Genomic DNA, 24679 nt, shown 5'->3' with positions numbered 1-24679 from the left:
TTTATCATTACCAATTAGTTACCTCTTCAGCCTCGCCAAATAATGAGTCTGTTATAACAACGCTCGAATCGTTTTCCTTCCAAAGACGGGGAGGAGATGACATGATCTCCTCAGCATTTTGTTTTAAAAATTTGATTATTAGTTCATTTATGTATTTGAACTCCAATAAGAAAGCATCGTGGCCTTCTGGTGACTGGATTTCTGTCAGCGTTGAATTAGGAATATTTTCTGCCAGAAATTCTTGCTCGGAATATGTAAATAGACCGTCTGATGTTATACCAATGATCAACGAAGGTTGATCAATAGAATGCAAGACTCGGGTGATATCTTCCTCATGCTCTTCTCTGCCACGAGCTAAATCATGCGTATCCAGTTTTCGCGTAATTGCAATATAACAATTAGCATCAAATCTGTTAACGAATTTTGTCCCATGATATCTTAGATAGCTTTGAGCAGAGAAATATGTCTGTGGCGGCTTCACCTCTTTTGTTGACCCTGTTACTGAACTTGACGACGTTACAGACGAGACAGAACGAACGGATTCTGAAGAGTTCGATGACACGACGCTATTGCATTTCTGGTACGAGTTTTCTCTTTTATGGTTATGACCATCATTATGAATTTGCAACGATTGCTCACTGACTGTTGATGGTAAGGGCAATTCCTGCTGAGCAACCTTCCTTTGATGCTCTAAAGAAGGCGACCTTCTAGCAAACTTTTTTTCAAAACTGTTTCTCGAACGATAGGTTAAAAGCGCTGACATACGAGCCGCCGATAACCCTGCAGTTGGAGGATCTTCCAAAAGATAGTATCCGTCCTCGTATTTAGGATCTGAATATATGGTCTGTCTCTGAGCTTCAGACCATGATATGCACCAGGCTGAGTGCCTAGCGGATGTTGCCAATGCAACAATGTTTCTTACGTATTGGCGATCAAACATAGCTGCCCATTCGAGCACCAGCATGCCACCCATGGATCCACCAATAACGCACGCGATTGACTTGACACCTAAAGAGTCTAATACAATCTTGTGTGCACGTACATCATCTCGTACTGTGCATAGAGGAAACTCTGGCCCATACGGTCTGCCCGTCTCCTCATCAACAGTCAACGGTGAGAACGAGCCGTACGGAGAGCCCATAGAGTTCAGACAGATAATGAAAAATCGCGAAGTATCAAAAGCCTGGCCATTACCTAGTAATGGGCCCCACCAATCCGCCACGTCGGATGATCCTGTGAGCGCATGGCATATCACTAGACAGTTATCCCCCTTCTCATTCAACGACCCCCAGGATTTGTAAGCAATAGGGAAATTGCGGATCGTGATGCCAGATTCCAGCGTCAGTTCAGGAACCTCCACTATCCTCTGGTCATTCACTAGCTTCACAAACGGGTTGGTGCAAGCAACTTGATCGATGTCAACTTCTGCCAAAGTTTTCGACCTAAGTGTTTGAGACATACTTAGATACCACCTTTTATAATTTATATTTCAAAATGATGCCACTGAGGAACAACCAGTGAACTCCCTAAAATAATTGTTGAGAGCAGATTAAAAACTCTATCCTGAATTCGATTATATACAGAACATCTATATAACATTAAGATTCTCTCACATCCTCCCCATCTCTAGCTGTTGCAAACGCTCTGATTGTTCATTACTGTGGCTTGTCCAATTTTTTAAGCATCTGCTCTCGGACCGAGATGCCACATTTTTTGCAGTCAGAAAAAAGGCCTGCTCGCTAAGCAGAAACCATAGCATGTGATGGGATGTTGTGGAAACAAGTAGTAGTAATCGACAAGAAGTACTAGTAGTAGCTTGGCAGTGGTAGGGTCAATGGTGCTGTTCAAGAGTGCTGCTTGTATGTAATTAGCTAGATTGCGTTGCTCGTAGCATCTTCCGTCCATGGGATTGATTTCATTACATGGGCATTTATATCTTCTTGCTCCCTCTCCTGTTCTTTGTTATCAACCTGCTGCTGTTGCGATAGTAATACGTTCAACTCACTCTTTGGATTTGCAATTAGCTGCTCGAAGGGCCCGGTTTCAATGACAGAGCCATGTTTACTTAGAACGACAACTCTGGTTGAGTGCTTGATGGTAGAGAGTCTGTGAGCTATCGATATGGTGGTCAGGCCCTTTTGGACCCTTTCCTTCAGCGTCCTGGCGATCACCTCTTCGCTCTGGACGTCAAGTGCGCTAGTTGCCTCGTCGAGTATCAGCAGAGGTGCCTGCAGAAGGAATGACCTGGCTAGAGCGACCCTTTGCTTTTGGCCACCTGATAGCAGGGCACCTCGGGGGCCAACATTTGTTTGCAATCCATCCTGTAGATTTGACAAAAACTTGGCACAGTTTGCCTGCCCGATCGCTTTGGCCACTCGATTTTTGTCTTGTGCCACTTTTGGAGGGACCGTGTACAATATATTATCGAAAATAGTGCCGTTGAACAACACTGGTTCCTGCTGGACGACTCCCAGAAGTCTTCGATATTTTCTTAGATTAAAACTACGGATATCGTCAGTGCCGATCTTAATGCATCCTGAGGTGACATCATAATTTCTCAATAGGAGTGAAGCGATTGTAGACTTACCAGAACCAGAGGGACCGACGAAACAAACGTGCTCGCCTGACTCTATAGAAATACTTATGTCGTTGAAAATCTGTTGCCCGGGTCTTGTTGGATAAGTGAATGATACGTGATTGAATTCAATCGATTTCCCTAGTAATGTTTTTGGATCTTTTCCAATTGTTGGGGATATCAGAGGCTTACGATCTTTTAACTCAAACACTCTTGCGGCTGCTCCGGCTCCTTTCATAATCTCCGAATAAAAGTTTGACAGACCAAACATTGAAGTACCGGTGTAGATGGCATACATCATGAAGCTGGATAGATCTCCGACTGTCATCAGTCCAGCTTGGATCATATTAGTACCTACCATGAGCAATGATAATAGGGCAACGTTTCCTACAAGACCTGTCGATCCAAAGAACATACCAGACACCATTGCTTCTTTAAGCCCGATATTGAAGACGTTTCTGACCTCTTTAGCATATCGATGAATCTCTTTTTTCTCTCCAACGTATGATTGGATTGTTCTTGTCGCATTCAATTCTTCTTCAGCAACCTTTGTCAATTCACCAACAGATGTTTGTAATTGCCTTGATAAATTTCTAACTTTTCTGCCGTACACTAAAGCCATAATTGCAATTGGTGGTATCATGAGCCCCATGACGCAAGTCAACTGCCACGAAATATACCCCATCATACCGAATCCCACGATGCCTTGGATTGTGGCCCTTGTGCCATCGGAAACGTTTTGTGTAACCGACTTTGCTACAATGGAAGCATCTGAAGATAGTCTCGAGATCAAATCACCAACACGATTGGTATCCAAAAAAGTGGCATCTTGATCAAGAGCTGCTTTCATTGTACGAGTTCTCAGCCTCGCCACAAGCCTTTCACCAGTTACCTTCAATATAATTACGCGCCCCATATTTGCTATAGCTCCCACCACAAATACACAACCCATAGCTGCAATGAATTGATTGGGACTAAGTCCATAAATTTTGCGAGCTGTCTTCTCTTGTGAACCTTCTGTCTCCTCTTGTGAACCTTCTGTCTCCTCTTGTGAACCTTCTGTCTCCTCAACATCACTTGTCTCGAAGCCATCTTTCGCATAATCCAACAATTTGCCAATAACGCTAGGAAGCACCATACTTACAGAGCTTGAGATTAGAATAAGCAATAGGGCGAGAGCTATATACATTGTTTCTGGCTTCGCTAGTCGGAACAATCTTTTGATATCTTTCATTCCTGATCCAGTCAGATTGGACGACGAAAGTCTAGGTAAATTCAGGTTAGCATTTTCGATAGGGGCAGACTTAGTAGCTGCTCTCAAATGTGTTGATTGGGATCTCAATTGACTCAGGATGAGAATTTCTATTGTAATATGAGATTGCCGAAGATTATTTCCAACAAAATTCAGTGATGAGGTTCTATATTTGTAAGGAACATGCAATCGGCGCACGCATACATTCAATTGAGTATTCAGCTTAGCACTAGAGTGCAAATGATGCCTCAGTAAACTAATCATTGGCTTCAAGACGTTGGAATGGTTACTTGCTAATCATGTTCATACTCGTTAAAGACCAAGTGTACTCGTGATTATGGAGACTGCCAAAAATGCAGAATAAGTTTAAGTCATGTGATAAGTAATGAAATATATAAATGCGATTAAGAATACAAATAAGGCCCTTTTTATGTAGTTTTTTAACCTAAAAACGCAAGATTAAGGTATCAACTTGCAGGTACGATATATGGGATGCCGCTCACTAAGGACTTGGACGAAAAAATCACCTTGAGTATGGATTTACATTAGCAGAAGGCATGAACTGTGAGAATCCCGCATTTGGAGGAGGCCGTGGTTTGTTAGTACTGACAGGTTTTTTTGGTGCGGCTCCATAAGGACCACTTTGAATTGCACCATGAGGCAAGGGCTGTCTCACTTGTGGGCCTGGCTGATTACCATCCGGAAATCTATTTTGAGGTACTCCGCTTTGTGGATAAGGCTGCTTTTGTGCATACTGCATTTGATGTGTCTGCTGTGGTAGTTGTGAATGCTGAGGAGAGTACATTTGAAATGGCTCGTACTGCGGCTGTGGTGCTGGATTTTGCTTTGGAGAATACTGTTTAAAAGGTGGAGCCTGATAATGATTCTGTTGCGCATGAAAAGGTCTTGAAGGTGATTGATTGTACGACTGTGGGAATTGCTGGTATTGAGGTGAGTTAGATGGTGAAGGTCTTGACAGCTTTTGAACGGGATTTGCCATGGCATTTCTTGATGAATATTGATTCACATTTTGAGTGAGATTGGGTTGATTATAGTTATTTGTATATGAACTTTGCACAGGTCTTTCTCTTTGTTTAGATAGGGGAATTGATTGATTCATACGGGTCATATCTGACATTGCGACAGAATGGGGAAGACGATTTGCGGAAGAAGTTACACCACTTTGTTGCACCGCACTTGTTTGAGGAGTCGAGTAGTAGTCAGAACGACTCCTTCCATCATTTTTAGTTGTATAGACGCTAGATGCCTCGGAAGCATCTAATATACTCTCTGTCTCTAGCATATGATTGTGTTCGGTATAGTCGGGATCAAATACGTTATCTTCTTCATTAGCTATATCAGCAGGGGAAGAATTGAACTTGAGGTCCTCATCCAAAGTATAATCGTTGGCCTTGTTATATTTCGATATTGAAGAAACGCTCTCCAAGCCAATTTCGCTGATGGTCTTTGCCAAATCGCTAAACTCTTGGAGAGGATCGATGTCATCATTGAGTGCATCATTGTCTGCATCACCAGGAATTTCATTGGAATGTGAAGTACTAGTAGAATCCCTTATATTTGAGATTTCAAAGGTTCTTGCATCTGATGATCCAACGTACTGAGCATAAGGGCTGGCAGTAGGATTGCTATCATTAACGTTAATTGTTTGACTTACAGGAGTTGTTTCGCTAACGGGAGATCTGCCAAATGGAGCTGCGGAATACTTGTCGTAAAGAGCAGACAATTCAGATGCATTCGAGTATTTATCAATGTAATTGATTTTGTTTCCTCTCATCGTATCCACAGCTAACCTGTCATAATTCGATTCCTTTATATTGACCTTGAGCAGACCTTGTTGCTCTACAGCTTTCTTTGTTGGACTAGACATCAATCTCTCCGTTGGACTTGTTTGGTAGGTTCTTTGATCATTGGATTGTTTATCAGCATTAGTGGAAGCGGGAGACAATGTAAAAGTTTGTTTGTGTAAAGGTGAACCAGACAGCGTTGAATGTGAACCGGTATTGGTGCTACTAAACGTCAAGGTACTGCCATTAGTTGGCCTTTGTTTTGGTAAGAACGAGGGAGATGAGATACTGTTTGGAGTCTCAAATAATTCAGCTGCCCCAATAACTGGAGAGGATAAAGCAACAGATAAACTAGCACTAGATCCACAGCCAGTATAATTATGACCTATCTTTTTGGTTAGAATATCTTTAATGTGACCTTTCCAATCATGAGTAGACCATTGCAAACATGAAAGCGAATTTGCGAGGGCCAACAGATCATCGACTTTCAAGTAATGAATGTGTGGTAAAGTTGGTAGTGCAAATAGTAAAGAATTTTGATCAACCTTGTTGGCAATTAACTTTTCCGGCCGACCGTATAACCTAAAGGCATTCATTGCTGGAATAAGGAACCTGATAATCGTATCATACCCTGGAACAGCATGGTGTTTTTCCGGCATAATAAATATATTAGTCTCTTGTGGTGAGTCCTTTTTATCGAAAGTTATTTCACCTTCCAATTTGATGATTGTTGAAGTGTCAATTAATAAAGGTGATGACGGATAAACCGCATACAACGCTTTCGAAGACACTATAGTCGCCATTGCACTTGTCTTTTTATTTTTCTTATTATTTTCATAAAATTTTACCTTGCCAAATGGATGCTTTTTGCTCGTTGATTGTGAAATGACAGCAAAACAACGCTTCCATGGCATACCAGTGCCAAATCTGACACTCACCCAATCTTCATAATCAAATTTTGAATTTGACAAAATAATTTTTATATCACCTAATTTTGCACCTCTACTTGAAAGAAATGCACCTGTATATGCTTCTTGTAAAGATGTGAGTTCAAACAAACTTAGTCTAATCGCAGCATTCCAATGATTAAACGATTCCTTATTAGCAAATTGTAAAAAATATCTATTTTTCAAAGTTGTAGAAACTACAAGTGCATTCTCCAGCTTTTTCTTTGATTCTGTAAAGACTGCATCTGAGCCATTAATAGTTCTGAGACTCGCATCAGTGAAGTTGATGTAGTATGGTTTAGAAGCAATTTCCTTCAAGTTCGTATTTTCCAAATCTGGATTGTTCCCCGCCAATTCTTTCGCATCCCATAGTGCCAGCTGTGTACCAATAAGAACACCATAAACCTGTTGCCACTTGCGCGACGCTGGTGATCCATCGTTTTTCAGATCCTGCAGGATCAAAAATGTGCCTTCATGATACCTTCTGTGTGTCTGGGCCGATATCAACGTCACTATAGGTACTAGCTCAGGAGATAGATGGCCTGTAGTTGATGACTCCTGAGGAAGCAGTACAGGTGATTTGGGAGAATTACTGCCCGAAAATATCTTAGAGAGAGAAGAAGATCGCGATCTTCCAGTATTCTTGGGACTACTAGATCCCGGAGAGTTACCACCAGAAAAAAATCTTGGTGGAGCGGGGAACTCTGGAGTCTTTGCACCGGAAAAAATTCGTTTCATAGCGGCAGCTTACTTCCACAACGTCAAAAGATCAAAGATGAACGGCTTGTCAATTTAGCTGCTGGTTTAATACAATTATACAGAAAAGCCTAGATTCTAGATTTAAAGATTCTAATTTTATGGATCCGAACGACTTAAATTGTCCAAATTTCAAATCTCGAACCTCAAATCTCCAATTACAAATCTTGAATCTTGCATTTAAAAAATGTCTTAACTTCGTAATCAGCAATCCGTTTAGAGCTCGTGTTTTGTTTTACCTTCTTTGGTAGCTTATATTATTTTTTCGTCAAACTGCGTATCGCACCTCGACGGGTAACACCTTTTTGGTGGCACACTTACAGGGTGTCATACATGAAGAATTCTCAACCACGGTGCCCTCTCTGCCGTTTACGGAATGCACAATCTAGCATATCGAGGCGTTGCAACAACCTTATTGCTCGTCTCTATAAAATAACGTAGCGGCCGAAAGGTTCTTTTTGAGAAACGATGCTATGCATCTGGAGCCGTCGATCTGTGCGTTCTGCAGAAAATTGTGGATAGTGCTATGGGCAGTTGTATTACCCACAGAGCGATCAAAATAAATGCCACAATTAGTTCCCACATTGTTGTTTTGTAGAAGCTTTCCAGTACAGCGAGTAGACCTGTGCGGATGTTTTCTGCCAGAGATTGCACTGCAGTGGCCACTGCAACTGCAGGCTTTTTTGTCTTTCCAACGCTGTCACTCTGAGGGTTGACACTGCTCGTGCTGTTCATGCTGCCCGTGCTGTTTTGTTCTGGCAGCAGCAACGCCTGTATCTCTAAAGGGTCGATACGCGGGAGATTAAAATGCGCTTTGTTGTGTATCCAGGTCATTGCGCTCTCGATGGCAGTCAGCTTATTGCCTATGGTGCACTTGACTATTGTACTCATAGGAGGGTACAGAATAGTGTTTTCGAAAGCGTTCTGGATGGTGGTATCGATCTCGTCCATCATTTTGTTTGCGGTTGTATTTATCGAGAGAGTTGTTTCATTGATCCATCCGAACACTCGAGAATTCATTCTATCTTCTGTAGATCCTATGTAAAGATTTGTGTTTCCAGACCATTGAACCATATCGTTCTGCAAAGAGGTCGAGAAAGAGCTATTCGATGAACCAGCCAATGAAGTAATGTCTTTGCTATTTAAGAAGGATCGACAAACCGCAATCATAATGAATTGGCAAATACACGTCATTAATGCCAAAAATCCTACTCCTAATAGTAAAAGTGCCCGCTCAGTGGTCATATATGATACCACCCATTGAATTTTTACCTTCGTACTATTATTCAGCTCTTCGCTTGACATGGAAGTGAACATGCGCATGATGATATTTGAGATGCGCCCACTCCACACATTGAAACATCGATGGTAGCTCGCTATCACGTCGTAAGACTTCTCACTTTCAAAGGAATCGAATGGATCTAAATGATTGCGCTTCTCGTGCACCTCCAGATATTCATCCCGCAGAGCACTCAATTTCTTCCATTGTCTATATTCCTTCCAAGCGCTAGGAACCATTGCAGCCAGGGCACCAACCATTATCAAAACGATTAGTATTACCGTTACTGTTTGCAATGTTTTGCCAAAAGCGTCGTAGATTTTCTCAATCTGTGCCTCGTTTGATCTGCAAATTCCACTTGTAGTGCCATTATTCATGGTAAGTGGCGGTACGTAAAATAAATCAGAGTCTCCCACGATACCAGTGGAATTAATCGATGCAATTTCATTCCTTACCTTTTCAAAAGGTAATGAGATTAGATTCTTAGTCATATTTTTAACATCTGCAAAATCAGGTGTTTTATTAGATAACTCTTGTAATTTATTGTTTATAGAAGAAGGTATCTTCATATCTCTCAGTGAAGATATTGTTAAATTCAGTTTAGATATCTTGTCTGACGCATTATTACTGTCATTGTCATCATCTTTGAAAAAGCTCTCGACCTTAGACGCTGCGGAAATTACTTTATTGAGAAAATCAGAAATATCAGTTAAACCACCTTCTAATTCGCTAGAGAGACTTATTACAGAAGAGTTGACCATTCCAATTAGTGCCTCGGTTGTATTTGTTGCAACATCTACAGTACCGTCGATAGCGCTGACTATCAAGCAAACATATGTGCCTATATATAAATCGACAATAAATGCCAGTAATTCTTCGCTAGCGTAAAGAAGCAACGAAATCACTTTCAATGTTGCTTCCACAGATTCAATCATTGTTTTTTCAATGAGGAAATTCCCCATTTTACCCAAGTAATGCGGAGTTCCGTTAAGTGCATCGGAATATAAAGAATCGATGTCATCACAGTGTGACATGGTATAATTCTTTGCAAGGTTAATGGAATCTTTAATTGATTTGGTAAAAAAAACAAGTTTTAACATCACTATAAGTAGCATCAGTGTATAGGTGTTTATCCAAACCTGAGATAATCTGTCATTTAATCTTAAATAACTTGTGAAATATGGCATTCTCTAAACAGTTCGACAGTAACCTTACTTTTCTTCTGATTCTGACCTATATTTAATTACAAGTTATTAGTAATAGCCACTCAAGTTAATTTATACATATATATACCCAAGATTTGAATCTGAATCTTGGCGCCAAACACATCTGAAACAAAAAATGAGATCTACGTGATATAAATCACTACCAAAACGACAGACGGAATATAAAAAAAAATGGCTGAGCTGTGTTCAGCAGTCCAAATCTATTTAAAAGTACTCTGAGTTGCTGGGAGCTTATATTACAAGATGGTTATAAACATTTATATAATTCCCCAAGCGTCTTCAGCACCATGACAGAACTTTGAGCATGCTACTGATGCAGATAATGGGTAGTTCGAGAGGCCAACCTTCTCGTCCACGTACTCATCCGCGAAATTATCTTTACCTCTAGCCATTGCACCAACAAAAACACATATACTCTCGTCCTTATCAATTTTTTCAACATAATTCTGAACACGGATCACTTCAGCATCAAAGGACAGCGTAATTTTGCGACATTTTGTTGGTAAATGATCTGTAATGGGATTTTTTATGACTTTGAGTAGTTTTTCTTCAGAATTCACTGACCTAATGGAAAGTTTGTGTAATAATTGGACCATGAGCCCTGAAAATCTTTTAAAAGTTCTTGGGATACGAACAGTTGGGTTGACTTCAATCAAAACACCTCGACTTGTTTGAATGTACACCTGCAGCTTTCCCGCTTTGTTGATGGGAGAATCCAGCAGCGTTAATAGACACTGGTGGGTAATATCGGGTCTAGCTTCGCTGATATCCCTACCCATTTTCTTCAAAAGGCCTTGATGATCATCACAATTTAATAAGACATATTTATCTCCACCCGGGCCCGATGATGATATTTTGTGTGTTTCCAATGATGCCATTGAAAGAACAATGATAAGTCTTTGGGTTGTCTTGTCTTTCGATGATAATACTGCAGGCGCCTCGGGAACGAGTGAAGCGGGTAAGGCTTTTTGCTCGCCTGACTTGATAGCATCCCGCACTCTTGAATCTTCAACCATCGCCTACTCGGGTGCTTGATCTGTGCTTTATCGCTAATACCTGGATTGATGTTCTGAAACCTTTTTTGGTCTCATCTCATCTCTCGAAAACTTTTCAATATAGGTAAAAGTGGCAGTATATGCGCTCCTGATCACTTTCAACGTTTCAACATATGTCATAAATACTGACATCCGCAATTGCAACCTTAAGTACATGGTGCTGCACATCCTCTCAATGCGGCAGCATTAGATGTGTAGCATAATAATTTGGCGTAATCTGTAGTCGCTTGGTGTAGTTTGTTTCGCTCTTTTTAATTGTTACATTTGTCCAACTGTTGTAATTGCTCCATATGTGGAGTGTTTCCTTTGAAATACATCCATCTTTACCATATTTGAGAGAAATAAAACAGCACTTTTCAGATTAGATTAGCATATATATCAACTTGTTTCAAGTTTTTCCAATTGAATTGAATTTCAGAATGAATGGGCTTGTTACAACTTTCTAAAACAAAACATGAAAAAGGAAACACCGAAACACTACAAAAATGCACTTGAAAACACAAACTTCGTTTCTAAATTTGCGTCTTAATTGGTTTCTAGCGTTTGCAGTAAACCAAATATTCTTGAGAAAAATATCTAAAAAGAAGGGCAGCTTAGCTGCTGAATCAGCGTTTGCTTGTCATTATGAAACGATTATCTGACACTGCAATTATCACGTGACACGAATTAATACGATGTGTACACATGATACAAGAGTTAAAGTTTCTGAAGATATCAAAACATATGGATTGAAGATTCGTTATGAAGATTGGATACTTATTTCTTGATTGCTGACACTATTGAGAAACACAGAGGCATTATTTTACCACCTGCATGAGAGGAAAAATCAGTCTCCAGCATCAGTCGGAGGATATATATCGGTAAGACATACAAAAGTGCAGTCTCATTGTCCATTAAACTAGGTACAAATGGTACAATCGAAAGATGGTTTGAGCTCCGACGAAGATGATGATCTAATCTTGCAACTTGAATTACGTTCGGCAAAAACTGCAACCCAATTACCTGCAAAATCCGCGCAAACTCTGCAACAACCACCACTGGCTAGCAGCGCCAAGAATTTCAAAGATGAGATGATCGTGGCTCAAGGTGAGGCAAGCATGCTACGTGATAAAATTTTCTTCCTTCAGAAACAGATCAAACGTGAAAATGAGTTGCAATCGCTCAAAGCTGAAGAGCTTAATTCTGTTCACCACGAAGAACTTAAAAAGGTCAAACTTGCACTACAAAATTTAGAAGATGAAAAGAAATTTTTACTCCTGGAGGTCAAAAAAGCGAATTCGTCAACAAGGTCGAGAGGAAATTCATCTTTTCCTTATTCGAATGCGGATCGTAGTACATCAGGATCTGCCGATGAGGTAACCGCTACAGAAAATACGAGAAATAGAGTCATAGCTCCAATAAACAAAAAACGCAAAATAGATAACGAGTCTCTCTTGAAACATTATGTGACCTTAAATCCAGGGAAAATTCCTCGTGACGAGACTAGTGACTTTGTTGATTATCTCTTATTGCATAAACTTGTTGGCTCTGAGCTGAGTACGATTGAGATTCTTCATAGTTTGGAACTGCGGTATATTGCAAATTTCAATTTTAATGGCTTCAAAATTTCAAGGGGTGACTCTATAGGGAAATCTTTGGTTACACTACTGTTGAAGTGTAAGAAATGTTTAACGCTGGACAAATTTATCAACACACTACTGGAAAGCGTAGCAATTCTCATCAAGGAAATCTCATTGCATAAACACGAATCAGATTTAGCTATTCCATTCCTAGTTGTTATAATGTACCAGACTATTTCCTTCAGGCCAAGTGCTGTACATCCTATGGCCTTAAAGGATCTTTTGCATTTTATCAGCGACCTGATAAAGGCCTACCAACATGTTTTGAAGCAGTCCATGTTCGAGAACGATCCCGGGACTTCCGCCGAACCCCAAATTTTTCAATACGAGTTGATAGACTTTCTGACAACACTTTATTCCTTTGATACGCTGGAAACTTCTCTCAGAATACTGAGATATCTCCCATCAGCGGTGCACGAAGAAGTTCTAGATTCCGACCTCTTGGAGTCTCTGAAACAAATATGCAAATGTGCTCTCACCATTTCATATACGCCTATCATGAATATAGTTTTCAATGCAATAGCGATTTTAAATGCATTGTGCAATATGATGGTGAGTGGTAAATCAAGCCTTACGATTATTGAAAGTCAATGGTGGAAAAATTGTATTCCAAGATTGTACCACATACTCAGTCGCGGTGTAAAAAGCGTCAATATTCTGTCGGAAAATGATGGCAATGATTTTTCCTTATCAAGATTTCACGATTGCTTTGGACTGATTAGAAATCTTGGTACAAATTTCATTGGCAAATTTATTTCAAAGCTCATTTTCAATGATAGATTACAAAGCTTACCAAGAGTAATTTCAAAGGATGACATACCCGAAAGGAATGAGGAGCCTTTCAATGTGGACTTGAAGCTTGAGCGATGGTTCCTACAACTCAAGGATGATAGCTTGAATCTTGTGGAGAATCTAATGATCTTGTATCCCAAAGAATCTGGAATTATTGATGGGGAGATGTTGATTCAGCTGACAAAATTGATGTCTAAGGAACAGGAAAACCTGATCGAAAGATACGTCGGACAGGATTCTGATAATCTATATTTCAGGTGCCACCTAATAGAACATCTATTAACAATAATATTCTGGTTATGTACCGAGTACGAAAAGCAGCTAAGCATTGATCATATTAAAGAGATTGAAAGCGAATTGATAATGTCTTTATGGAGAGTTATTGTTACGGAGGAAAATAACTCGTTTGAAAACAGCGAATTAGCAGATCATAGTCAGCTTGTTGACAGATTGCATCAGTTGGAATTACAGGATGAAATTTCTTACTATAACGATGCGCTTGAGGATATGCCTGGTTTTATCAAACAAGAACTTAAGGAAGAAGTCCACGACAGAGCGGCGAAGATAATGCAAATAAAATACGATGAATGTCACCAACATATGGCAAGAACAATTCTAGAGTCTAAATTTGAGTCGATGATTTCGATGGAAGATATTGATAGTCTATATTTTGCGATGGGGCTCTAGAGCTTTCAAAATAAAGTAACTCTTCAAATTGTGTCTTTATTGATTTAAAAAGAAACTGCAAACTATTTAATGGAGTAGAATAAAACGTAAGTTACTATAGAATTAATATTTTTTCCCAATCATTTAAGCGGAAGCAGCTTTTGGAGTACCAGTTTGGAAACCGTTCTTGAACTTTTTAGAAACAGTCTTCAAGTATCTCATTCTACCGGTACCAGTAGTCTTTCTTCTCTTAGCCTTAGCACCCCAGTTGAAAGATCTCGTCTTGGCAGCTGGGTAACCACATGCAGAACAAGTCTTCTTTTGAATGTGGAAAGAACGACGTCCACATCTGTTACACAAAGTGTGGGACTTGTTGTGACGCTTACCGAATGAAGGAGTACCCTCTATTTAAAAAACAGTTTATTCGTTAGTAAAAGGTTTCTTCCGTTGTTTCTAATGAAAGACAGACATAGCAGTTCCAGCTGTAACCACTCATTCCGTTACGCGGACTCCGTTGTTCGACTTCAATATTCATGCTAATCACTTGTGCACGACATCGCGCATAGCCCGCTCCTTGAACTTCTCTACATTATCTTCGTGTATTTTTATCCTATCCTCTACTAAACTAACCACCTTCAATTTCATTTCTTCTCGATAAGGTCTAGTTCGATCTAGTCACAGTCGCAGATGTCACTCATGTCTCTTCTTTCATCACTATCCTGTTGTCTCTTTACATACTACCCATGTTTGCTTATATCTTTATTGCTGTGCTTGCTAAAATACGTTGCAATCGCTACAAAATAGCTCCTCACCAACAAATATAGTGTAATGCTTTCCAATGGTTTATTCTTCCATCACGATGTGACCTTGCTGCACCGTTTTCCAGATGAAATTGCCAGTTCCCGGTCACTCAGTGCGCTCTGTGCTCCTTGCTGGGAAGCGGCGATCAGCAAGTGTTCCCTCCCGTCGGACGTGAGCAAAAATAAATAAAAATAAAAAAATGTGATTTGTTTTTTCGAGCGGAAAATGTCCGGATGTGAAAATTTACCTGCTTTACGAAAGATGTACAGATGTTTCTAAACGCTAAACAGTCTTCAATCCTGCCACACATAACATGAATAGATGTAGATATAATTGTGGTGAGGGTAACCATTTGAGAAAACAGAAAGTCAATGACGTAGTTTTTTCAAGAAAGTGAGACGCGTAAATAAGAAGATTTTGGATCTGGTTTTTTCGTGTTTCGTGTTTCGTGTTTACGCGTTACGTGTTTACATGTTTACGCGCAGCAGGCTCATCGTCATACCAATGTTCAACGTTTGGAGAAGAAGAAAACAATGTCGGCAGCTGTCGCTAGTTATTCGCGCTTTGGTCCCTGTGAACGTCCGGCCAGTATGAGCCTTTGGTCTCGTAGAGGTCAGCTTGGAGGTAAATGTTGATACCTGGGAGATAGCAACTTGTTCTAAAATGTTTCGTCGCATTTATCTGCTTCACTCCTGACTCTTCTTCAAGAACTCCTTCAAGAACATCATAATAAGGCCACTTGGTATATTGCGCAATGGTTGGCTCATTCCCTCCTTCGTCACCGGTAGCAGCGTCAGGCTCTGCTTTCGGGCAACATTTGCATCGCGAAAGCTCGACTGATGATATATCCATCGAACCTCTTAACAACAATTATATGACCAAGTTTAGTGTTAACAAGCCTGCACTGTATAAAGTGCAATCCACCTGCGACGATCGCTCTCAATACGGATTGAAAGGCAGTAAGATCCAATTTCCAACACCACAGGCTTCTTCGAGTACTGGTAGGTCATCTTCACCAATAAGGGCTGGTGCCGTTGAGTCGCGTCCATCTTCGTCACCCTCATTTTCACCAGCATTGTCACCGTCGTCACCACATGTTATTTCACAAGAAATTAGTTCCACAGTGGGTACCGATTGGATTAATATTGAGCTAGATTCCCGCAACTGTTCACGTTTGGCTATTGGCAGGAAGAAATCGGTTTGTGACATTGTTTTACCAAGCAAAAAGAATATTTCAAGACAGCATGCTTTCATAACCTACTTCCCAGTTGAAAATCTGCTTAAATTAGAGTGCAATGGAACAAATGGGTTAGTCATTGAACTACCCTGTGGAATCAATTGCAAACTTATGAAAAAAGATTCCACAAAAGGATCTTATCAACTAAGTGCAGCGGATGCTGGCAACGAGGAATCTTTTGCTCAGAACGGAAATCTAGAAAAAAGAAGGAATGCCTTGTCTTTTGTACTTTTAAAAGGCGAAAAGGTTGTCATGCCATTTATAGCAGGTACATTAATTGACTTTAGGCAAGCAGAGGCCATATTGACTCTTAAACAAGATGATTGTCCTGTAGATGCTGATGATAACTCGACTGAAACTGAAGATGAAAGGGAGGCGCTGTTCACCAAAAGTGATGATTTTCATGAAGGTTCGAACACTCCAGAAAGATTTATTACAGTTGCTACATCTCCATCAACTCTGAAATTATCTGAAGAAATGATTCCCAAAAACCCTCCAAGCTCACCATCGTATAATGCGGCATCAAACACCACACCAATTACCTCCAATCCGCCACAATTGTTTACAAAGTTCCAAGCAACTCCACTGAAGCTCTTTGATATTCAAACACCTGCAACTCCCAAAAAAATCAAGCAGTTGAATACCAGAATCAATGAAAGCTATGAAGCACAAGATACCCCAATATCAAAAAATCGAAAAGTCGAATCGCTTTCGAAACCACTATTGCTGCACAGGCCTAGGAATGATCTATCAGTAGAGAAGCCAGATGAGCAGAAACGTAAGCAGCGTAAAAAAATTACAAACAAAGATGCCAAGACAAAAGATCCTTTTGAAGCGTTAGAGGAGCGTGGTATAGACTGCAGTGAACTTCAAAATGTCCTAGCGAACCATCTGGCATTTGCTAATGTGCAGCAAACACCACTTTTCCAATTACTACAAGTAAATTCAAAAACTTCGACAACATCGAGACAAGAATTACGTGCGCTGTTAGCGAGGGAGCCTTGCATCGGCGTTATTTATCGTGAAGGTAAAGATGCAGCAGGAAAGCCGCTCGATGAAGAATATTTTTACGATGTGGAAAATGATTCTAATGAGGAAAGAAGAAACCTAGTCACTTCCCTCAAAGGTGGAAGATCAGGGTTAAGATCTTGCAGAAGAACACACAAGCAGTATTTCTGGAAAAAACCAGCAAAGTGACAAACGTGTATATTTTTTACCAGCATGAATTATTGATTTTACTAAATCATTCTATATAGAATCCACAATTTACGTCGCATTTACAAATTTTATTTTCAAAAAAAGGTCATGTGTTGTGTTTGTTGAGAAATTCCTGCATTTCATCGGTGTCAACATCCTGAGGATCTTCTGATGAGATAGCTTGTAGTAAGCCATCCAACATACCATCAACTTTATCCTCATCAATTTTTAGGCATAAGCAAAGGACTCTTCTAAACTTACTCTCCAACACTTTTTGCTTTCGCCTTATTTCCTCCAGAGTGGAGTTTAATTGAGCATCATTCCTTTTGTATGCGTTAATGCGTGCGCTCAACAGTACCGAAGGCGGCAGCATGCTATCAAGCTTTTCATTATCTTGATGGTGAAAGTAGTAGGCAGATCGTACTTCATTGAACATACTGTCTATAGTTTCAGACTCCAGTAATTTATCTACCGAGCCATTATAGTCGTTGGCTAGTTTGTTCTCCAATATCTCGTATACAAAATCAACTCTAAATGGCTCATCCGCGTCAAACTCACTAGAGTCCCAGTCAGCACCTGCTGTATCCTCAGATGATAATCCAAGCAGTCTGCTTTCCTCTTTGAATTTCTGTTCTTCCTCTACGACACCCTGCCTTATATTTCCCAATTGCTCTTTTAAAATGGCATGCTCATCCTGCAACTGTTTGGCATGCGCAAGCCTGTCTCGAGAGGCAGCCAATACTTCGCGATGCGAATTCAACTCTTTGTGCAGTTTATTCAGTTTATCTTGATGTTCTTTAACTTCAGTCGCGTAATCTTTTGATACTGTGGCCAGTAGCGATTGCATACCTTCCACCAAAGATATTGTATCTGGTACATTTACATCAGTCGAAGTTTCGTGGGGTGACAGCTTGTCGCTTTGTTTTTCAGCATTAGATGTCCCATTGGTATAGAGTTTTGACGTGCCTGCACCAAAGTCAGCAGGACGAAGACCAGACTTATTTGCGACGTACGGATCTGCACCATAGTCTAGCAAAGCATCCACAATGGAGACATTCCCAAGACGAGACGCAATATTAAGACATGTATCACCGTTCGAGTCTGGCGCATTAAGCATATTGGAAATAACCCACTTTAAATCAAGAGTTTCGAGAATTATGTCAGAACCGGCCCCTTCGATTACCCTTGATTGCTTCTTGACAATCCATCCCATTAAGATATCCAAATAATATTTTGCGGCCGATGAGCAACCAGGCATACCTGAAGTTATCACAATGTGATGTAAAATTGATCTATTCATAGAGTCCTCTAATATTAAGCAAGGATAGAGGTGATCCAGTAGCTTTTCAAATGTGCCAGAGTCGTAATTGTTAACGGATTTAACAGCTTTGACCAGTGCCGATTCTCCTAAATTATCACCAAGTAACCTGTTTGTACCATGTTCGACCAAATACTTGACTAGTTCAAGATTTGCTATGGAAGATAACCAATGAAGAGGAGTATTTCCACGCTCGTCGACAGGAATATTCAGATTCAAGGGTATGTCGGGGTATGAATTTTCAACTTCTTGCAGAGCGAGTTCAAAGGAGAGAGGTTGTGACGAATTATTTGAAGATGATATATCTTGAATCGCTGGAAAAAGTAATCTTTGTAGAAATGTTTCTAGCTTGACTCTTTGATTGTTATTCGAGACCTGCGGAGCTTTTTGGGTCTTTTGAAGTCGCAATGGCTGTTTCAACATTTCTGAATTCAAATCGTGATTGAATGTACGTATTTTCTTGGACGACACATTACTGTCGAGTGATTCATGAGGGGCGTTTGAGTTCATCTCTTTAGGTGAGAAGTTGTCGATTTTCGATTTTTTGAGTGGAGAGGCCAGTTCGTTTGCATTTTTACCATTGATTTCATCATTGTGTCTTTTTATTACCTCAACTGGATGATTAACAATGCTGGAAGATGTAGAGTTCCCAAGAAGACTACGATGATCATTTGCATCCATCTTAATATCTTCTTCACCAATGATTGAATTTTGCGACTTTTTTCCATCAGAATTCACTTCAGGCTGGCTTTTATCCAAAGAATCGAAACGGCTACTCCCCTCATTTACCTCAAGGTTTGAGCCGAGTTCAGCCTCGAAAAGGTGGAACAAATTCAGCTTTTTTAAGAGCTCAACTGCTTTCTCCGAGGTAATCCATTTTTTCCCCTGGTCATCGGTGTCGACCAATATGCCAAATTGCGAAAGAATTTCGTCCTCTTGTTCATTATTCAATTCCTCGTCCCCTTTAGCATCTGATGAATCCTCGTTGCCATCGTTCTTTCGATTAAAGCTCTGCAGCAAGGGCAAAAAAGGTCTTAAAAGAAAATAGCCTGTGCTGTTATTCCTCTTCAGAGTCAGGGGGAGCTGAAAATCCTGCTCACCAATGAGTTTCGTGACCTCTAGAACAGACATGGTCGCTTTAAAAGGGCAATTCAAGAGCGCGCACGATCTATTCTATATGTCAATTTTGTTGATTTCTTGCTTCACGTAATGAGGAGCTAAGCTAAAAAGTTCGTGCTACCGCGCGCTACATATTAAGAAGTAATAATATCAGTCGTGATGGACGATTACTACCGTCATTTTGGAAGCTATCAAGACGGTAAAGATGGGTGCCAAAAGTCTTGTCGATAGGCTCGTTGCTACTGCATTAGACTTCGATACCTCAGGTCTTCCTATTGTCAGTTACTACTTAAGATTATATGCTGTGGAGGAAATTTTAAACGAAGAGAATAGGTCAGGGGACCTAACACAACTAGCATCCGATTTACTGGGAAGCGTAGAGAGATTCAAGAATTCAGCTGATTTGGACGAAGATGACACTCAAAGGAATGCTATCCGCTCGTTGATCCACGATCAGGAAAAAGCAAAAGTTTATGTGTCCAATTTTGCAATGTCTCTTTATAATGGTAAGCTTCAACAGATACAACACGGACCGTGGGATTTAAATTTAAGAAGGGGTTTGTGGTGTTGTATTGATATATTTTCATGTATCATCCATCTGTGGGATGATCCAGACGGAAGCTATAGGAAGCGTATCAAATACTGCAAGCTGTATTTAAGTAAATTATCCAAGGGAGAACTTGGCGGCATATCTGGCAATACAAATAATTTCAACAGCGGTGCCGGAAAACAAAATGTGATAGGACCAGATTTAAATACCTTAGATGAAGACGAGACCTATAAGGCCGCCAAGAAGGTTCCTTCTTTCGAAGGTGTAGAGGAGCCTGAAGCGCCACCTTCACAATTGGACTATGGTGACTTTGTGAGTGATGCTGATGACGTTAACACATCAGAGGATAAACTCAATGAGATGTTAGAAAGACTAAAAGCAAAAGAAGAAGACGACGAAGTATCAACGCAGAGCGCTTCGGAGACAAAAGAAGAAGAATCGTCTCCACTTTTCTTACCTCACGTTCCTAAAGATGTTCCAAAAGATGTTCCGAGCGGCAATTCTGTTGGAAATAGGCAGCAAGAGACAGATACGATACCAACGTTCTTGGATTCTGAAGATGAGTGTGATATTCAAAATACCATCAAAGAGGAGCCTAAAACATACACGAGAGGCGAACTAAACAATATGATGGAAAAGTCGAGTAAGATTGAGAAAATACAGCGTATGGCGAAATACGCTATAAGTGCGCTTAATTATGAAGATCTATCAACAGCAGAGAGTGAACTATCCGGTGCTTTGGAGATTCTAAAATCACTAAAATAACAAAACAACACAAAAGGGACTTTAATAATGCGTCCGTTGAAGGAATTTTTATTCTCGATTCTATAGAAATTATATCAAAATTATGTCACAACAAGAATGAAGCTGAAAATTTAATTGGAATACCTATCATACGATGATAATTTCCCATAATTCATAACAATTTTCTGTCAATATTTCCAACTTTTTTTTTTATTTTTCAGTGTATACCCACAACCTAACTGAGTGCTCTAAAATGATATTATCATATTTTGTAATATGATGAATATGATGCGATGAGGTTTCATTATCTTTCTTGAGAAGGTATGACTAGTGGTGAAAGAATGTTTTTAAAGATTAATGTACATGATTTGAGTTGAGCAAACCAGTTGTAGTGAGACAAATAAACATAAAGAAAATATTATTATATCTTTTCTTGTCAAAGTTAAAAGTTCAAGGTCTTTGGCTTCTCCCATGGGTATTCTTGGTTGGTGAAATGACCATAAGAAGCAGTTGGCAAATAGATTGGTCTAGCCAGATCCAATTCCTTGACTAAAACACCTGGTCTTAAGTCAAAGTTCTTCTTGATAATAGCAATGATTTCGTCGTCAGATTTAGTTGCAGTACCGTAGGTATCAACGTGTAGAGATAATGGTTCAGCGATACCAATAGCATACGAGAACTGAACTTGAACTCTCTTACAGAGACCTGCATTGACCAAAGACTTGGCAACCCATCTTGCGGCATAAGCAGCAGAACGATCGACCTTAGAGTAGTCCTTACCTGAGAAGGCACCACCACCAACAGCAGAAGCACCCCCATAGGCATCGACGATGATCTTTCTACCGGTAAGACCAGCATCACCCTGTGGGCCACCAATAACGAATCTACCGGATGGTTGAATGTGGTATTTGGTGTTTTCGTCTAGCAAATCCGATGGGATAACCTTTTGCACGATTTCGGTCTTCACCTTTGATCTCAATTCCTCGGTAGAAATTTCCTCCGCATGTTGCAGAGACACGACGACAGTGTCGACTCTCTTTGGAACCCATCTTCCGTGATCATCCGCGTATTCCACGGTGACTTGGGTCTTGGTGTCCGGTCTGATCCAGTCCAAAGAACCGTCTCTTCTAGCATCCGCCATAGCCATGTTCAGCTTGTGCGCTAGAAGAATGGTCAATGGCAGGTTTTCGGGCGTCTCGTCGGTGGCATACCCGAACATGATACCTTGGTCACCGGCACCCAGGTCCTCAATGGCCTTCTCATAATGCAACCCCTGCGCAATGTCCGGCGACTGCTGCTCAATGGCAACCAGCACGTTACAGGTCTTGTAGTCGAACCCCTTGTCGGACGAATCGTATCCAATTTGCTTGATCGTGTCTCTGACGATCTTCTGATAGTCCAGCTTGGCTCTCGTGGTGATTTCACCGAACACCATGATCATACCAGTCTTGGCGGCCGTTTCGCACGCAACCTTGGACAATGGGTCCTCAGCCAAACAGGCGTCCAAAATAGCATCAGACACCTGGTCACAGATCTTGTCCGGGTGTCCTTCACCAACAGATTCAGATGTAAATAAGAAAGTACCAGCCATGGTTTCGCAAGTTGTATTAGATAGCTATAGCCCAAAGATATAACTCCTGCTCTCCTCTGCAAACGCCAAGGGAAAGGGAGACGTGCTGCCCGCAACACTCAATCTGCCAAAAACTGTTTCGTTTATATAGAGACAACGTGAAGGCAGAAAATCTGTTATACAGAGACCACGCCGCCCGAGAGGGCACAGACTCGTTTTCCATGTGTGTGCTGGCAACTCTGCATGTGTATTCAGAACTGCATGTGAATATGAAGCTGTTCGGCCACTATCCAAACGAGCACGAGCAGAGGCCATTGAGCACCAGACAGGTGACTCCTGCGAGCTCGTGTGGCACCGCGCAAACAGAAACCACCCGCTCTACACCTCGCACACGCACACACGACTTGTGAAAGCAGCATGCTTCGTTCCTGGTCCATGATTACTACCTGGCGCCCTGGCGCCCTGGTACCGTTGATGTATCGGTCTCGCCCGTTGCCACGCCTGTTTGCTTACGGTTTGGCTTCTTTTTTGACACCGATCAGACCTCTTTCCGCCTGTTCTGCCCATCGTCCCACCAAGACTGAGAGACGACGGCAGTAAGCTAAAATGTGGCGTTTTGCCGGCGCCCTGGTGTTATGACGTTCCGTCGTTCTGGCGTTCTGGCGTTCGGAGATTTGGGTATCCGGCCTGTTCCTGGAGCCACATTTAGCTCCTATCAGCCAGAGATGAAAAGAGAGTCGGAAAACATGCGAGGCCCACGACACGTGCGATTGTGTGCCCCACAACGCCACAGCTGCGGCGCCCGTGCTGGCACGTGCGGTTGCTATTTAGGGGAGTGTCGAGGATGGGTGTATGCTGAGGAGGGACACGATATGCTAATCTATAAAGGGCATTTGACTGCGATGTGTGCTGGTGTGGGTGGGTCGCTGGCGCTGGGTATCTCTGGCGCAGCGATGTTGATGGCGAGGTGCTCTCGGCGGGCGGGCTGTTCACGCTTGCGTTACGGGGCGTGGCAGCTGCCAGGAGTCCGCGAGGGTCAATTGAGGCCTCACGATCTGCGTCCACGCAAACCCCAGACTTGCAAGTCCGACCAGGCCCCCGTAGACCAGGTCGGACCAACGGTGCTTGTGGTCCACGACCCTGGAAAGCATCACCAAGACGATGAGCAGCGGGGACCACAGATGGCGGCTCTTGTTGCCGCAGATGAATCTTGTTTGCCACATGTAGAGATAGCCGAGGCCGGCGAGGGCGAAGCTGGAGTGGCCACTTGGTGTGCTGCGCAGGCCGTCGTAGAGCGTGTAGATGTCGGTCTGCGTGCAGTCGCTCAGGCTGAAGCGGTCGTCCTGCCTCGTGACCACCGGCTGGCACCGGGATATGAAATCCGGTCTGGGGTTGGCTATGACGAGCTTGAGAAAGCAGGTCAGTGCGCCGTTCAACGTAAGCGCAGCACACAGCGCAAGCAGACTGGTGTGCCAGAGGCTGAATATCGGGTGCACCTTCTCGGCGTCGGTCTTTTTGTGTTTCTTCAACATCTTTCTGCCATACACGCAGTAGCCGGTGATGACAAGCAGCGGGACACCGGCGGCGATGAAAAGGCAACTGCCGTTGCCCACCAGTTCGTGCGGCTTGAACGTTTTGGCAATTGTGGGGTCCAGAGTACTGAACTCGATGTCGTCCGTTTTGGGCTTGACGCAAAACTCCATCACTGCGAATGCCACACCGCAGAGCAGACACAGCAAGTAGTGCATGGCGAACGAACTCGAATACTCGAGGAGTGCGTTCCATTGCATTTTTTGTGCCGTCTTTTCTTGGGCGTTTGCGGCAGCGCCAGGCATGGTGTGGATCTGTTTCGCCGACTTCTGCTGATTCTTTTGCCGACCTTGTGAGTTCTCACTTGCTGGCGGCTGTCTGCTTGAAATGGCAAACCGATGCGATGGGCAAGTTTCAGATCAACTATTGCGCTGTTGGCCTCCTTCGCTATCGTCTTGTTGACAATGCGTTCGTCGTTTATCTCTTTTGTTGTGTTTATCAAATATTATGGGCAGAAGGCTGGAGGCCCTTTGCTGCGCGCCCTGAGCGACGTTCCCCCTTTTTGCTATTTAAGGGCAAACCCTGGGTGCGTATAAGAGAGAAAGGGAAATAGAACAGAGGTGATTATATCTAGCAACCCC

At 41.8% G+C, this 24679-nt stretch overlaps 12 protein-coding genes across 12 annotated transcripts; 3 read left to right on the top strand and 9 right to left on the bottom strand.

Annotated features, from left to right (window-relative positions):
• Nucleotides 1-7: 7 nt before the first annotated feature.
• On the bottom strand, nt 8-1459 carry MET2 (homoserine O-acetyltransferase; the record flags this gene model as incomplete). Its single annotated transcript, XM_037285979.1, has 1 exon — nt 8-1459. One exon carries the CDS (start codon nt 1457-1459, stop codon nt 8-10), a length of 1452 nt encoding a protein of 483 aa, XP_037141874.1.
• A 412-nt stretch (nt 1460-1871) lies between these two features.
• MDL1 (ATP-binding cassette permease MDL1) lies at nt 1872-4091 on the bottom strand (the record flags this gene model as incomplete). The annotated part of the gene is made up of 1 exon (XM_037285978.1): nt 1872-4091. One exon carries the CDS (start codon nt 4089-4091, stop codon nt 1872-1874), a length of 2220 nt encoding a protein of 739 aa, XP_037141873.1.
• A 259-nt stretch (nt 4092-4350) lies between these two features.
• SKG3 (Skg3p) lies at nt 4351-7317 on the bottom strand (the record flags this gene model as incomplete). Its single annotated transcript, XM_037285977.1, has 1 exon — nt 4351-7317. The coding sequence occupies one exon, from the start codon at nt 7315-7317 to the stop codon at nt 4351-4353; it is 2967 nt and encodes a 988-aa protein (XP_037141872.1).
• Nucleotides 7318-7806: 489 nt separating this feature from the next.
• Nucleotides 7807-9801, bottom strand: PRM1 (pheromone-regulated protein PRM1; the record flags this gene model as incomplete). The annotated part of the gene is made up of 1 exon (XM_037285976.1): nt 7807-9801. One exon carries the CDS (start codon nt 9799-9801, stop codon nt 7807-7809), a length of 1995 nt encoding a protein of 664 aa, XP_037141871.1.
• Nucleotides 9802-10097: 296 nt separating this feature from the next.
• On the bottom strand, nt 10098-10856 carry EMG1 (18S rRNA pseudouridine methyltransferase; the record flags this gene model as incomplete). Its single annotated transcript, XM_037285975.1, has 1 exon — nt 10098-10856. One exon carries the CDS (start codon nt 10854-10856, stop codon nt 10098-10100), a length of 759 nt encoding a protein of 252 aa, XP_037141870.1.
• A 947-nt stretch (nt 10857-11803) lies between these two features.
• On the top strand, nt 11804-13993 carry LCD1 (Lcd1p; the record flags this gene model as incomplete). The annotated part of the gene is made up of 1 exon (XM_037285974.1): nt 11804-13993. The coding sequence occupies one exon, from the start codon at nt 11804-11806 to the stop codon at nt 13991-13993; it is 2190 nt and encodes a 729-aa protein (XP_037141869.1).
• A 123-nt stretch (nt 13994-14116) lies between these two features.
• On the bottom strand, nt 14117-14717 carry HG535_0A00790 (60S ribosomal protein eL37; the record flags this gene model as incomplete). Its single annotated transcript, XM_037285973.1, has 2 exons — nt 14117-14376; nt 14711-14717. The coding sequence occupies 2 exons, from the start codon at nt 14715-14717 to the stop codon at nt 14117-14119; spliced, it is 267 nt and encodes an 88-aa protein (XP_037141868.1).
• An 810-nt stretch (nt 14718-15527) lies between these two features.
• On the top strand, nt 15528-17207 carry HG535_0A00780 (FHA domain-containing protein; the record flags this gene model as incomplete). The annotated part of the gene is made up of 1 exon (XM_037285972.1): nt 15528-17207. One exon carries the CDS (start codon nt 15528-15530, stop codon nt 17205-17207), a length of 1680 nt encoding a protein of 559 aa, XP_037141867.1.
• A 106-nt stretch (nt 17208-17313) lies between these two features.
• SWI6 (transcriptional regulator SWI6) lies at nt 17314-19656 on the bottom strand (the record flags this gene model as incomplete). The annotated part of the gene is made up of 1 exon (XM_037285971.1): nt 17314-19656. The coding sequence occupies one exon, from the start codon at nt 19654-19656 to the stop codon at nt 17314-17316; it is 2343 nt and encodes a 780-aa protein (XP_037141866.1).
• A 193-nt stretch (nt 19657-19849) lies between these two features.
• VTA1 (Vta1p) lies at nt 19850-20959 on the top strand (the record flags this gene model as incomplete). The annotated part of the gene is made up of 1 exon (XM_037285970.1): nt 19850-20959. The coding sequence occupies one exon, from the start codon at nt 19850-19852 to the stop codon at nt 20957-20959; it is 1110 nt and encodes a 369-aa protein (XP_037141865.1).
• Nucleotides 20960-21380: 421 nt separating this feature from the next.
• On the bottom strand, nt 21381-22529 carry SAM1 (methionine adenosyltransferase SAM1; the record flags this gene model as incomplete). The annotated part of the gene is made up of 1 exon (XM_037285969.1): nt 21381-22529. The coding sequence occupies one exon, from the start codon at nt 22527-22529 to the stop codon at nt 21381-21383; it is 1149 nt and encodes a 382-aa protein (XP_037141864.1).
• A 968-nt stretch (nt 22530-23497) lies between these two features.
• LPP1 (phosphatidate phosphatase LPP1) lies at nt 23498-24343 on the bottom strand (the record flags this gene model as incomplete). Its single annotated transcript, XM_037285968.1, has 1 exon — nt 23498-24343. The coding sequence occupies one exon, from the start codon at nt 24341-24343 to the stop codon at nt 23498-23500; it is 846 nt and encodes a 281-aa protein (XP_037141863.1).
• Nucleotides 24344-24679: the final 336 nt, after the last annotated feature.

The sequence above is a fragment of the Zygotorulaspora mrakii genome, chromosome 1 (assembly GCF_013402915.1).
Source record: "Zygotorulaspora mrakii chromosome 1, complete sequence".
NCBI classification, from domain to species: domain Eukaryota; kingdom Fungi; phylum Ascomycota; class Saccharomycetes; order Saccharomycetales; family Saccharomycetaceae; genus Zygotorulaspora; species Zygotorulaspora mrakii.
The sequence above is the reverse complement of the archived record's forward strand: the minus strand, read 5'-3'. Positions and strand labels throughout refer to the sequence as shown.